The sequence below is a fragment of the Eublepharis macularius genome, chromosome 2 (genome assembly GCF_028583425.1).
Source record: "Eublepharis macularius isolate TG4126 chromosome 2, MPM_Emac_v1.0, whole genome shotgun sequence".
Lineage (NCBI taxonomy): Eukaryota > Metazoa > Chordata > Lepidosauria > Squamata > Eublepharidae > Eublepharis > Eublepharis macularius.
Genome location: NC_072791.1, coordinates 131,268,576 through 131,280,621, shown reverse-complemented (window position 1 = coordinate 131,280,621; position 12,046 = coordinate 131,268,576). Strand labels below are relative to the sequence as shown.

At 40.1% G+C, this 12,046-nt stretch overlaps 1 protein-coding gene across 1 annotated transcript in view; it reads right to left on the bottom strand.

Moving 5' to 3' along the window:
• Window positions 1-12,046, bottom strand: part of PTPRJ (protein tyrosine phosphatase receptor type J) — a 182,358-nt gene that overhangs the window by 27,018 nt on the left and 143,294 nt on the right. The window contains exons 10-14 of the mRNA XM_054972131.1: window positions 10,023-10,298; window positions 4,777-5,049; window positions 2,649-2,780; window positions 414-606; window positions 177-292 (exon numbers count right to left, since the gene is read on the bottom strand). Of these exons, the coding sequence (XP_054828106.1) occupies window positions 177-292; window positions 414-606; window positions 2,649-2,780; window positions 4,777-5,049; window positions 10,023-10,298 (990 nt within the window). The remainder of the gene's footprint in view (window positions 1-176; window positions 293-413; window positions 607-2,648; window positions 2,781-4,776; window positions 5,050-10,022; window positions 10,299-12,046) is intronic.

The window sequence follows — 12,046 nt, the reverse complement described above, 5'->3', positions numbered from 1 at the left end:
GGAAATATGCTCCCCCGATTTTCTAATTTTTCTGTCAGAAAAACTGGACAAGAAAAAATCCTTGGAAGAAAAGTGGTTTTCCCCTCTTTGACCTTCACATCTCTGAGGAAAACAGGCCTGGGTTCACCTGCTGAAGTGTCAAATAAATACTAACAATAACATGGCAATAATTGTACCTGGATTTTGGGGTAAGACTGCAGATTCAGAGTAGTCTGAAAATGAAACATAGCTTTCCCTTGAACTGATGGAGTCATTCATAAAGACAATACGAGTGAAACCAGCTACACAAGCCCTAATGAAAGATGTCAAGAGAAACAATCATTAAGCTGTACTAACATGCATCGTTCATTTATTATGTGAACTTTGGTCACATGAAGGACTCATGAAAATACTTTGAAAAACTTAATAAATACCTATAGGAACCAAGGGGGTCTAGCTTCCCATTGACATAGTCATGATTGGTCGATCCATCTCCTATTTCAATAGCATAATGATCAACTTTAGAGGAAGGTTGCACATCTTTGACATATGCGACGTAAGAATCTGTTTTTTTCTTGATAAAATCCTGATAGGTGACTGTCAAGGATTCATTACTGCATTTCATTTCTATATGGAAAAATATATGATAAAATAATTTTAATACAAAGGCTGAATAATAGGTAGCACATTAATAATAGCAAGCACAAGAATCAGAGAACATTGGTGGTAAAATATTCACCATCTATGATTTCAAGAGCACATTATCAGAAATCAAAAGACTGAAATAAAACATAGATTGTTATTGGTATTTCAGTAGCTATTAACCTAGTAAAACTCTCTGATGGCTGTAATATGCCCTTCTTCTGCATACATCCAAAATTTTACGTCCAAACATTTCTGAACAACAAAACCTTTCAAAACCTTTCAAAACCTTTTACTCATCCGATCTTCAATGTGTACAAAATAGTCTCCAAAGCACCTACTGGTGGCTTTCTTCTGAGTTCAAAACTGCTTAGAAAATCAAATAGTTTCTCATCAAGGCTTATCTGAAACTGAACAGACTCTCTTTAAGTATCAATGTTTTTGTAACCTGGTCACCCAGACGCAGTGGAACAGGACTTTGAGGAGTAAACAAACATGGATTGGCAGGAAACCTAAATAAAGATTTGTTTTTAAAAAATTAAAAAATAAAGCAAAAAATAGAAGTATACATATTCAGGCTTCTTAAATCTAGGTCTGGGCTCTATGTTAGTGACTAACAAGCCCCTATCCCAGTCTGCTCTGGAAATAATCCAGGAAACCGAGATTACGTAGCTCAATATCTGATGGCAAAAAATCCAGCCTCCAAATTGTATCCAAAGCAGGCACTTCCACTGAGACCTAGCTTAGTCTTTTCTGTCGCTTCCCCTTTAGCATACTACAGCAGGTCAGTATGTGTGTGAGGAGGGAGGTCATTTCAGGTGCTGCAGCAGCCTTCCCCTTAAGCTCCCCATGATGCCCAAAATGACTAGGGAAGCCTGGGAATGACATTTTCCATGGCTCACACTATCTCTGGATGTTGCACATACTCATGGTAGTCTCCTGGAACCAAAGAGATGTGACAATGTGCCCCCCCCTCTGCCACTCCACCTTGATAAGTTAAAAAAAAGGGAAGGATGATAGGAAGAGATTTACTTTAGGGGAACAGCCCTGCTGCATTGGATTGTCATTTAACTAAATACTGCGATTTCCATGTTGATAAATGTGACAGCCCCACAACAGAACTGCCTTGAAATTGGAGACCTGGATCTTATGCAAATGCCTGTCCTTTTACTACACAAACATCCATTGGGAAGATATGGATCTCTCAGCATCTTGCATAAAGACAGATTTTTAAAATAATGGCCAAGTGAGTGGTATACAATATTTTTACCTTTTTAAGAGAAAACTGTTACAAAATGTTGTATAGATGGTACTTGACAGCAAAAAAGTTGGCTAATATTAGTAAAGATATGTCAAATAAGTGCTGGAAATGTAAACAACAAGAAGGCTCTTTTTACCATATGTGGTGGTCATGTGAAAAAGCTAACTCCTTTTGGGCTAAGATTCATGAGAAAATAGTGCAAATTTTGAAGGTTAATTTGAGTAAAAGTCCGGAACTGTTATTGTTAGGATTAAATATGGAAAAGATTAATGTTAGAGATAGAACATTGTTATTTTATATGATTGTGGAAGCAAGGTTGTTATATGCAAAATACTGGAAACAAGAGAAGATACCGGAAATTGAAGAATGGATTCAAAAACTGTTATATATGGCAGAGATGGATAAAATGACGAGAAAACTGAGAGAACAAAACTCAAAAGAATTTCAAGAAGACTGGCAGAAAATGAAGGATTACCTAGAAAATGAATGGGATGTAAAAGGGAAATTAGTAATCTTTGATAACTACTGAAAGATAGTTATTAAGTGACTTTACCTGTAATCAAAAAGATAAGATGTAAATTAGATGTAATGATCAGGGATAGAATGGTTCTAGCGCTGTTGGAAGTCAAAATAAAAGGGGGGAGGGAGGGCTGGGGGGCATACACTAGTTGGGGGATGAATAACTAATGTTTTCATATTGGATGTATATGCTAACCTACCAAAATAAAATAAAACTCCCCCCCACACACACACAATTTTTTTTTACCTTTTGATGTTGAGATTATTACTGCATACGCTGTTAAGGGTCCATTAATGGAATCAAAAGGATTGAACTGAACTTTCAAAGAGTTGTGACTAGTTGCCTCAACAGTAGGTCTTTCAGAAGGAACAGGAGGATCTAAGCAGCAAACAAAGAAACGGCAATAAGTTTATAAAGATACAGAAGAAACATGAAGCCAACAGGTCTTTAAAAAGTACACAGCTCCAATGAACAGTGTGTGTTCTTATTTTTTATTTCACTTCATTTATAGTCCATCTTTCTAACCAGTGGGGACCCAAAGCAACTTTCTGTACATTACATCAGGTGTTGTAAGGATACATGAAATACCTGCGGCATATACTATGCTTCTGCTAACTCTTAATACAACTCATCAGCTGGATTCTCTCCCCTGCCCATTGTGAAGAATCAGAATACCATCATCAGTAAATATAAGGAATCTACGGCAGTGGCATAGAGGATCTATGTGCTTAAATGGCACTATGTATTATTGCTGCAGCACAGAGAAGCCAGTGCATGTTTGCAGCGACCAATGGGTAGCAACTTCCTCTTGACACATTTTAATGACAGTTATGATTATGATACATTAAATATACTAGTCAGATAAACCAGCATAAAAACTGTAGTACATGCAATAATTTGCTAATAGAGCATCTATCACCAACATTATGTTGGAAAAGCTTTATGACCCACACGTGCCAAGTATATGACACCAGGGAACATAGTTCCTTCACAGTTATAGAATCCCCTTTCCTTAAATGTCCAAGTTTAATACATTATGGAATCACTGTAAGATTTCCCTGTTTCTACTGGCATTCAACTTGCAGAGTTACACTTGTTTTGTGAATGGGACCGAATGGGACCTCAGAGGTATAATCAAATCATAAAACTATTTTAGCAAACCTTTTTCATTCTACATTTCATGTATCCCTCAAGTATAGTGGAGGTCAGTTGTGCACCACTGGTTCATGCCATTTCATTTAAAAATCAGGTGAATACGAAAATATACTGGAATACAATTAATCCACCCTTGGTATAGCGAAAGTACTATATCTAGGCTAAATTGATCACAAACACCATGTAGAATTTTGTATGTTTTTATAATATGCCATTTTCAGGGCATAACAGAACAAAATATATCCCAATATACCCCAAGTAGAAAACTTTAGTTATCAAGTTACCAATTTGATTTAGCTTTTCTTTTTCTTTTTTTTTACATGACAGCTAACTCTTCTCATAGTGTGAGAGTTAATTGCTGTCTTTTCACTTGCTAAATTGTGTTGGGGGGGAAAAAATCTTGTTTGGCTGAAGGGATCATTTCACCCTAATCCATGAAAACTACCAATTCAATATGTGAAACTGCAGATCACACCAAGTTCTAACTGTAGCAAACTGAATTGGTCTTGCAGGATTTTAATAACCCCTAAATGCCTTCAATATACCTCCCCTAAGACATTCTCCACAATTATATATATATATGGTTAGACCAGATCCATAAGTAAATGGCAGCTTCTAAGTTCTCCACTACTTGCAAATTTTTGGAAAACTGAGCTGGGGGTTATCTTGCAAGGTACAGAAGGGAGAGGGTGCTATAGACCACAATATTTATTATGTTTGCTTGTATTTCTGAACAAAAACATTTAGTTCCTTATGGCAATATGGAGGCAAAAATCCATCTTTTTCAACTGTGGCATAATAGGGGCACAGTTTATTAACATAGTATGTTTTGAAGTAATGAGATGGTTAAGCAGGCATAGGAAAAATAGCTTCTATATAAAACATATATTCTCTATTTGTTTCATTTGTAAAATCTTTCCTTATTAGGTTCTTAGAGAAGGAAAATTGAAATAAACTATGTGAATGAGTTGCCAAACTATCAGACATTGGTATTGAAGACAAAGCACCAAGGAACAATGCTTGGTAAATATAGTTTTCATGTGAGCATATACTTTACCTGTCATTATGAAGGTTTATATGTTACGACCACAGCTATGTCTATTATCTAGTAACCAATTCAACCTATGCCCATTATTCACCCCATCATTCAGAAATGTGTTATACAGAAGCATGCTTCCTCACCCCACAATGAATTCAGACAAGGAGAATTGATGCTTACCAGTGATACTTGTAAGACATACTTTTTCCGGAGCAAAGCCCATTTCCCCACATGAAAGAGTTACAACCCTAACGGTGTAGTTGACAAAGTAACTCAAATCTTTTATTATAGCAGCCTGGTTTTCTGGGCTGTAATGTTCTGTCCTGTTTGAAGTACCATTTGAGATCTGAATTCTGAAGCCATTATAAATGCCATCAGGAAGGTTCCAGAATAGATTCAGTTCTGGCTGCTTAGGCACCGGTGTACAGTCCAGTTTATCCACTGGTGCTGCAACTGCAATGAAACGAGGAGAGGTGAGAATGTAAAACAGTCATTACACAGATAAGGTAACATGCAACGTTTGACCGATTGGTTTATAGGATTGCATTCAGAAAATGCCTTGCTTTCTACTTCTGTGTTTTTACAGCCTAATAACATACTAGTGGTACTTTCATCCCACCAGCACTAACAGAATATAAAAGAAATGCTGACTTGCCCAGTAAAATTGTGCCTCTTTCAATTCAAAATTAACCTGAATAGTCACAATTCAGGTAATATTCAATTTCCATCAGACAGATTAATGAATTGAATAGATAACCTTATGCTCTCAGTAATGTAAAAACTCAGGGTCAAAGAAGTGCAAAACAAAAACTTCCCTAATTTTATAGAAGTATCTACAATATACATAGGGCCAGAACAACATTCAAGGCTTTATGATAGAAATTCATCCTGTTTATAGCATCAAACCTTTTGGCATACTTGTTGCTATACCAGTCCTAAGAAAAAATATTTTGTCTTCACATAGGAGTTTTCTGTTATCAAAACAATCTACTAAAACAAACTAAAACAGAATTATCTGTAATTATATGCAGCGCTGTATCTAGGGTCACCCACGCCCGGGACAACCCTTGGCCGGTCACTTTGTGCGCGCACACAGCACGTGCGCGCTCCCCGCGCTGCATGATGACGTCACTTCAGAGACGTCATCACGCAGGGCGGAACAGCGGCAGTGTGCAGGGCTGGGAAGCCGCCTGCGCCATTTGCCTCCGCGCAGGCGAATGGTGTGGGCGGCCTCGCAGCCCCCCACGCTGCTTTCGCCTGCCCCGCAGGACAGGGGGCGGCCGGCTTGCCACGCACCTCCTGCCCTGCAGGGCAGGCAAAAGGCAGCGTGGCCACCCGTGCCATTTGCCTGCCCCGCAGGACAGTGGGCGGCCACCCCATCCTGCGGGGCAGGCGAATGGCGCGGGCGGCCCCACAGCCCCCTGTGCTGCCTTTCGCCTGCCCTGCAGGACAGGGGGTGCGCGGCAAGCCGGCTGCCCCCTGTCCTGCAGGGCAGGCGAAAGGCAGCACAGGGGGCTGCGAGGCTGCCCGCACTTCCGCCTGCGCCCTCTGGCAGCTGGCAGCTGCTCCCGGCACCCCTCCCTGGTGGTGCCGGGGGCAGAGTACCCCCCTGCCCCCCCTCGATCCGGCCCTGATTATATGTTTGAAAAACTAAAATATGAGAAAATATGAGACAAACCAGACCAAGCAGGGGACCCAGAACTCACAGGGGCATCTCTTTATCCTCTTCCCCACATTATTTCTTCTTTCCTTCCCCCTGGCAGCCTGTATAGCCTCTCCCCTTCCCTGCTTTTTCTCCCTTTCTGCCCACCGACAAACATATAACTGCCTTCCCAGCCTTCAGCTTTAATTTAATTTTACCCACCCTCTCAACAAGGCGGCTCAGGCTGGGACATATAGTGCAGCCCACAGGCAGATCATATGCTAATCTTACATATGACCAGGGCTTATTTTCAGCTGGAACGCGGCGGAATGCTGTTCCCTCTCCTTGCAGCCCAATACTTCCCCACCCGGGGAAGCCCCAAATGGGCTTTATACTTCAGCTGAAAGGAGGGGGATTCCCCTTCTCAGCTGAAGCCTCCCTCCCTCCCTCCCTCCCTCCCTCCCTCCCTCCCTCCCTCCCTCCTTTCTTTCTTTCTTTCTTTCTTTCTTTCTTTCTTTCTTTCTTTCTTTCTTTCTTTCTTTCTTTCTTTCTTTCTTTCTTTCTTTCTTTCTTTCCATGTCTTTTCTTCTTTCCCTCCCTCCCTCCCTCCCTTTCTCTTTCCTTCTCATGTCTTTCCTCCCTCCCTCCCTCCTTCTTTCCTTCTTTCCATGTCCTTCCATGTCTTTCTTTCTTTCCCTTTCTCCTGGGGGAGGAGGGGTGGCTGCACCATGTGCGATGACATCACTTCCCAGAAGTGACATCATCATACGGTCCCGGGAGCGTATAGTGACAGAGGCACCACCTCCTGCCGGGAGTTGCCCCGGGGGACAGTTCACCCACCTCTTTCCCCAGAAAAAAGCCCTTAGTATATGACATATGCTAATCATACATGTGGTTTTCTCACAAGTAATACAGCGAAGAAGCCATTCAAAAATTGGCATCGGGTGTCAAAATGGCTGGATATCAGCTGAGGCCCATGGCTCAAAGGGCTCACCTCTAACTGAAAAGACAGTGTCAATGGGGAAAGTGCCAAGTTGCAATGGAAGTGGCAGAGCACAAGCGAACTGCATGCTCTGCTGCCTCCTCTAGGCGCTCCCCTAGCAGGAAGAGAGAGATTGCAGATTATTCTGGGGCTATATCCCATTTCTTGATGGGAGGAGTCCTGGAGAGAGCACAGCCCAAACTTTTGATTTTCTTTTAGACTCAATAGCTCTTCTCCCTGTTCCTCTGCTAGAGGCACTGCATATGTACATATATCCCAAGGTACTGCACAATCCTTCCTATCTTGCTATGTGTTTATGTACATATAGTTGGCACATGGCTCCCTCTCTTCCTTCCTCTAAGAGTCTAAGGGAAAGCAGAGGTATTCCCAGTGTGTGTGTGTGTGTGTGTGTGTGTGTGTGTGTGTGTGTGAGAGAGAGAGAGAGAGAGAGAGAGAGAGAGAGAGAGAGAGAGAGAGAGAGAGAGAGAGAGAGAGAGAAGAAATAGCAGTAGCAACTAGGATCAACCTCACCTTTGCTTTCTCACCTGCCTGTCCACTCTGGGTATTGATGTTTTACGCCTTCCCTCTGTAGATGAGGGAACTGGGCAGCATCTTGCTGAGGGGATCCAAAATCTGGAACTGACTCTCTATGTATGAGTTTTAAACATAATTTTGTGCATGCTATTAAATGTCAAGAATGTCTACATATGCTGAAATATGTAAACAGAGTAGACATGAAAGATGCCACTGTGAAACCTATCTGCATCTCTAAAATCAGTAAGACAAAAGCCAGAAGGAAGTCACCCCCCAAAAAACCTCTTCACAACTGAATAAAGGGAAATACTCATTTATTTAGGAATTATATTTGATTTATTGGAGAAAAAATGGCTAGATTAAGATATCACAAATCCAGGTTTGTTTGGGAAGAGAATGAGCAAGGAAGTCCTTGCATTCATGCATCTGTAGGAGGACTGGATTCAATCAATTTATTTTAGTGAAGTTATTCAGAAAGATGCCAGTTTTGAGCAGTTTTATGATGTCATGTTCCATATTTATATATTTTATTGTGACATGTCTCATGTAGTCAGTTCTGAATTAAATGATTATACAAATTCCTTATTTTATAAGGGATATTCTTTCAGTATGCTTTTACTAGAATATGGGCTTTCTTTCCACTAAGGATTATAAATGTATAATTTGTATTGTTCAACTCATGCTATATTATTCCGGCTACAGTTTTTGTATGATTCACTGTATATTTCCCCTCTCTTTACTTTTTACAAATTCCCCATAAAATCTGAGAAATGTGTTGGGAATTTTCTCTTATCAGATTGCCCCTTATCAATTCTATTGTCATATTTCTTTCTGGTTTTTAACTGCCCACTGGGAAGTTCTGGGGCATCCTGCTTCCACCTGAGGGTGCTCTGCTATATCTGGGCCTCCTCAGTTAAGGGGGTTCAGAGGTGGACTGTCCTCCTGTCTTTGTCAGGACAATGACGGGCCCTTTCTCCTTGACTGGAAACAGATATCTTACTTCATCACAGGCCTTATAATGTTTTCACGTGGGTGTTTTTGCTTAAAGTACTCAGTTTTGATTTTTTCTTCTAATATGGAGCTGCCTAAATGTTTTCATCAGACTCCAACGTCATTAAATGTGGCTGCCTCTCCAAGGAGTCTTCTTCTAGCAGCTGCCAACCAGGCTCTGGTGTTTTCTGCATGGTCACTTTACAGCTTTTCAGAATCTATTCTGCTTCCCATGTTCTCCAGAGTTCTGCACATGCAAGGGAGTCATGGGAAGCAGAAACGTTTTTGTCCGTCTTTTCCCCATTCCCCGCCCCCCGCGCACATTCCATGATATTTTTTAAGTCGCTGCCCAGTCGCTGCTGGTGTGTGTTATGTCAGTGCAGAATCAAAAACTCTCATTCTGCTTCTCGTGCCCCCCTCTTCCCTTCCCCCAGGAACTGATTGGTCTGTCCGCCAGTAACCACTCCCACCCTCCTTAGCTCTCTGAACTCCTTTTCCACTATTTTTATCAGCAAAGCAAGGTAAGAGTCATAAGGCTGCTACTCCATTCCTTCCTTCTGGGTATGTACACACTCTTTTTTTTTCAAAGCCAGGAACAAGTACTGATGCTGCAGCTTATTCCCTGCTGGCTTTAAAGACAGAAAAGGGTTAAATGGCTGCTTTTCCCTTCCTCCCTTGGGGGTATGCACACACTCTTATTTATTTATTTCAAAGCCAGGAATGAGTCTTAAAGTTACTGCTCATTCCTCCTGGCTTTAAATGCCAGGAAAGGGTTAAATGGTTGATTTCCTCTTCCACCCTCCCTCCTAGGGCATTTGAGGCTTCTCCTAATGCTAAACAGGAAAAAAAGCACAAGTGTTTTGCACAGTCATTTGCAAAACAAAGCAGCAGGAAAGCTGCCAGGAAGAAATGAAGCAGCAGTATTTTAACCCTTTCCTGACTTGGCTTTAAAAAAATAAATGAGTGGAACAAGCACGAAAAGTACATGTTTCTTCCCAGAATAGGACTCCATCTGGAAGCTTGATTTTACACACTGCCCTCTTTCTTGTCAACCCCCCTCATAGCTTTTAGGTATTTTTAGGGGGAAGAGAGCTCCTCTGTTTCCTGAATTTGGAGGCTGTGTTTACTGCTAGGCTTGCCAACTCTGCCAAGAGACTGACAGAACCATCATCATCAGACATTCCCCCATGACCCCTTTTAAAATTAGTAATTCAATAAATTATGACATCATTCTGTTTGTCCTACCATAAACAAATGTATTTCAACTTTGATATTTACCTGTACAGACAGACAGGCTGTTGGAGTCTCCTTCAGTTTTGCTGCTAACCACTTGTGCAAAGATTGAAAAAGTATAAGCGGTGCCTGGCTTTAAGTTTGGGATAGAAGCAGTTTGGGATGAGGATGACTGGGTGAAGTTCTCTCCAGTAGTATTTACATTCTGTATGTATATTCTGTAAGCGTATCCAGAAGCAGCTGCATCTTCAATACTCCAATTTAATATTATTTCCGTAGTGGTTATATTTTTAACTGTGATGTTAGAAACAGCACTGGGTTCTGTTCAAGAACATAAAAAAATGTTAGTCCTTGTGATGGATATAGTCAGAACTATAGGAGAACAGTTGCTGGATTTGACCAAGAACATAATGGAAGATGTTGTTGTGCATGAGAACAAGACTAGTTCGGCCCCATAGCTAAACATGTCACAAAGGGCCTAGAATAAGATCCTCCTTGGAAAGCAGCACAAAACAGAGGAGTTGTACAATTGTATGGCCTTATGTAGATTAGAAAAACCATCTAACTTTCTCAATAAATAATTAAAAAAAGAAAAGAAAAGCCATCTAACTCATATCAATATATACAATGAATTAAGACCGAGGTGCAGAGAGTGTATGAGAATGAAAATAATGTCTAATTTCACAAACGTTAGAGATATTACTCAAGAATAGACATATTGTTTGAGAGCCAAAAGAGATCCATATATATGAGAAACTTGTAATCACTAATTTTCCATAGACTTTGTTAAGGTAAAATGTGGCAAGAATGAACTCACAGTTTTTATATACTTTAAGAATACGTTTCAAATATGTATAGCCTTTCCTGGTGTTTGAAGTTATAAGATAATTAGCCAAGAATGTGAGTCTTTTGAAGCGGGAGTTAGTTACTGTTAGGAGATGGTTCTGAAACCCTATAAATATGTGAAGCTAAATTGATCAGGGGCTTCTTCCTAGAAGGGGCTCCTTACCTGTTACCCGATTATCTTTGGCTAAGTTACTTTCTTGGGCCCACTTTCCTTTAAGATCTCCTTTAAGATCTATGTATTTATTGTGGATGATATGATTTTCTGTTGGTTGAGCTGATATAAAGAATGCTGAATAATAATGTTTTAATAATGAAGGCTTAGAATGGAAACAGAGATTCTGTAATGATATTATTTGTGTACTATACCCAGTAATGAACCTAAAATGTTATCTATGGTGTACCTCTTGCCAGGAATTAAATGATCTTATATAGGAAAGCTAACTAGATGCCTAGGACTACTTAAGTGCATATATTTGAATCAGGCCTGACAAGTCTTCCAGAACATTCTGTTTATAGTACCCTGCAATAAATAAAAGATCATCTTCACTTTGGAGCTCAATTTATGCTCAGTTTATATATTAAAATAGAAAAGGAAATATAGGCAAAATATATCCAGATCTCACTTACTTAAAACCCATAATCCACACAAAAAAGCTGATGCCATCTTAAGAATGTTCAGTTCCATCCTCTAACACAGAAAAAAGCACAACAGAAACTGGTAAGAACTAGAATATTCCCACTTTCTTTGGCCTTGATCCAGCATTTGTAGCATCCAGATTCAGCGCTACTGCTAGAAAAGCAAGTTAAGGCAGCTTCAAAAAAAATGCTTTCTACAATCTCAGTCTAATTTATTCAGTAAGATTATTCCATAGGTTTACTGTGAATTCATTATTATAAGAGATTATTTCCATAATGAACCACTAACATTGTAAGGAGTTACTCCAAATAATTTAAGGTCAAGCACTAATGTTAATAATAAATGTTGCCAGCATCCCAGTGAATAACAACACCCTATATAACAAAGAGCACCAATTAACAGTGAAATAAGCCTTTGTTTAAAATCTAAACAAATGCCTATTAACTGGCCTTATTTATTTATTTATTTAAAAACAGGGTTATAGTTGTCTGTAGCTTTTGTTCATCCAGTCTCTTCTGTGCAAGCACACATGGGACTGCACAGGCCAGTGGTGGAGAAAGCTTTCAAGCTTTCAAGCCCTATAAAG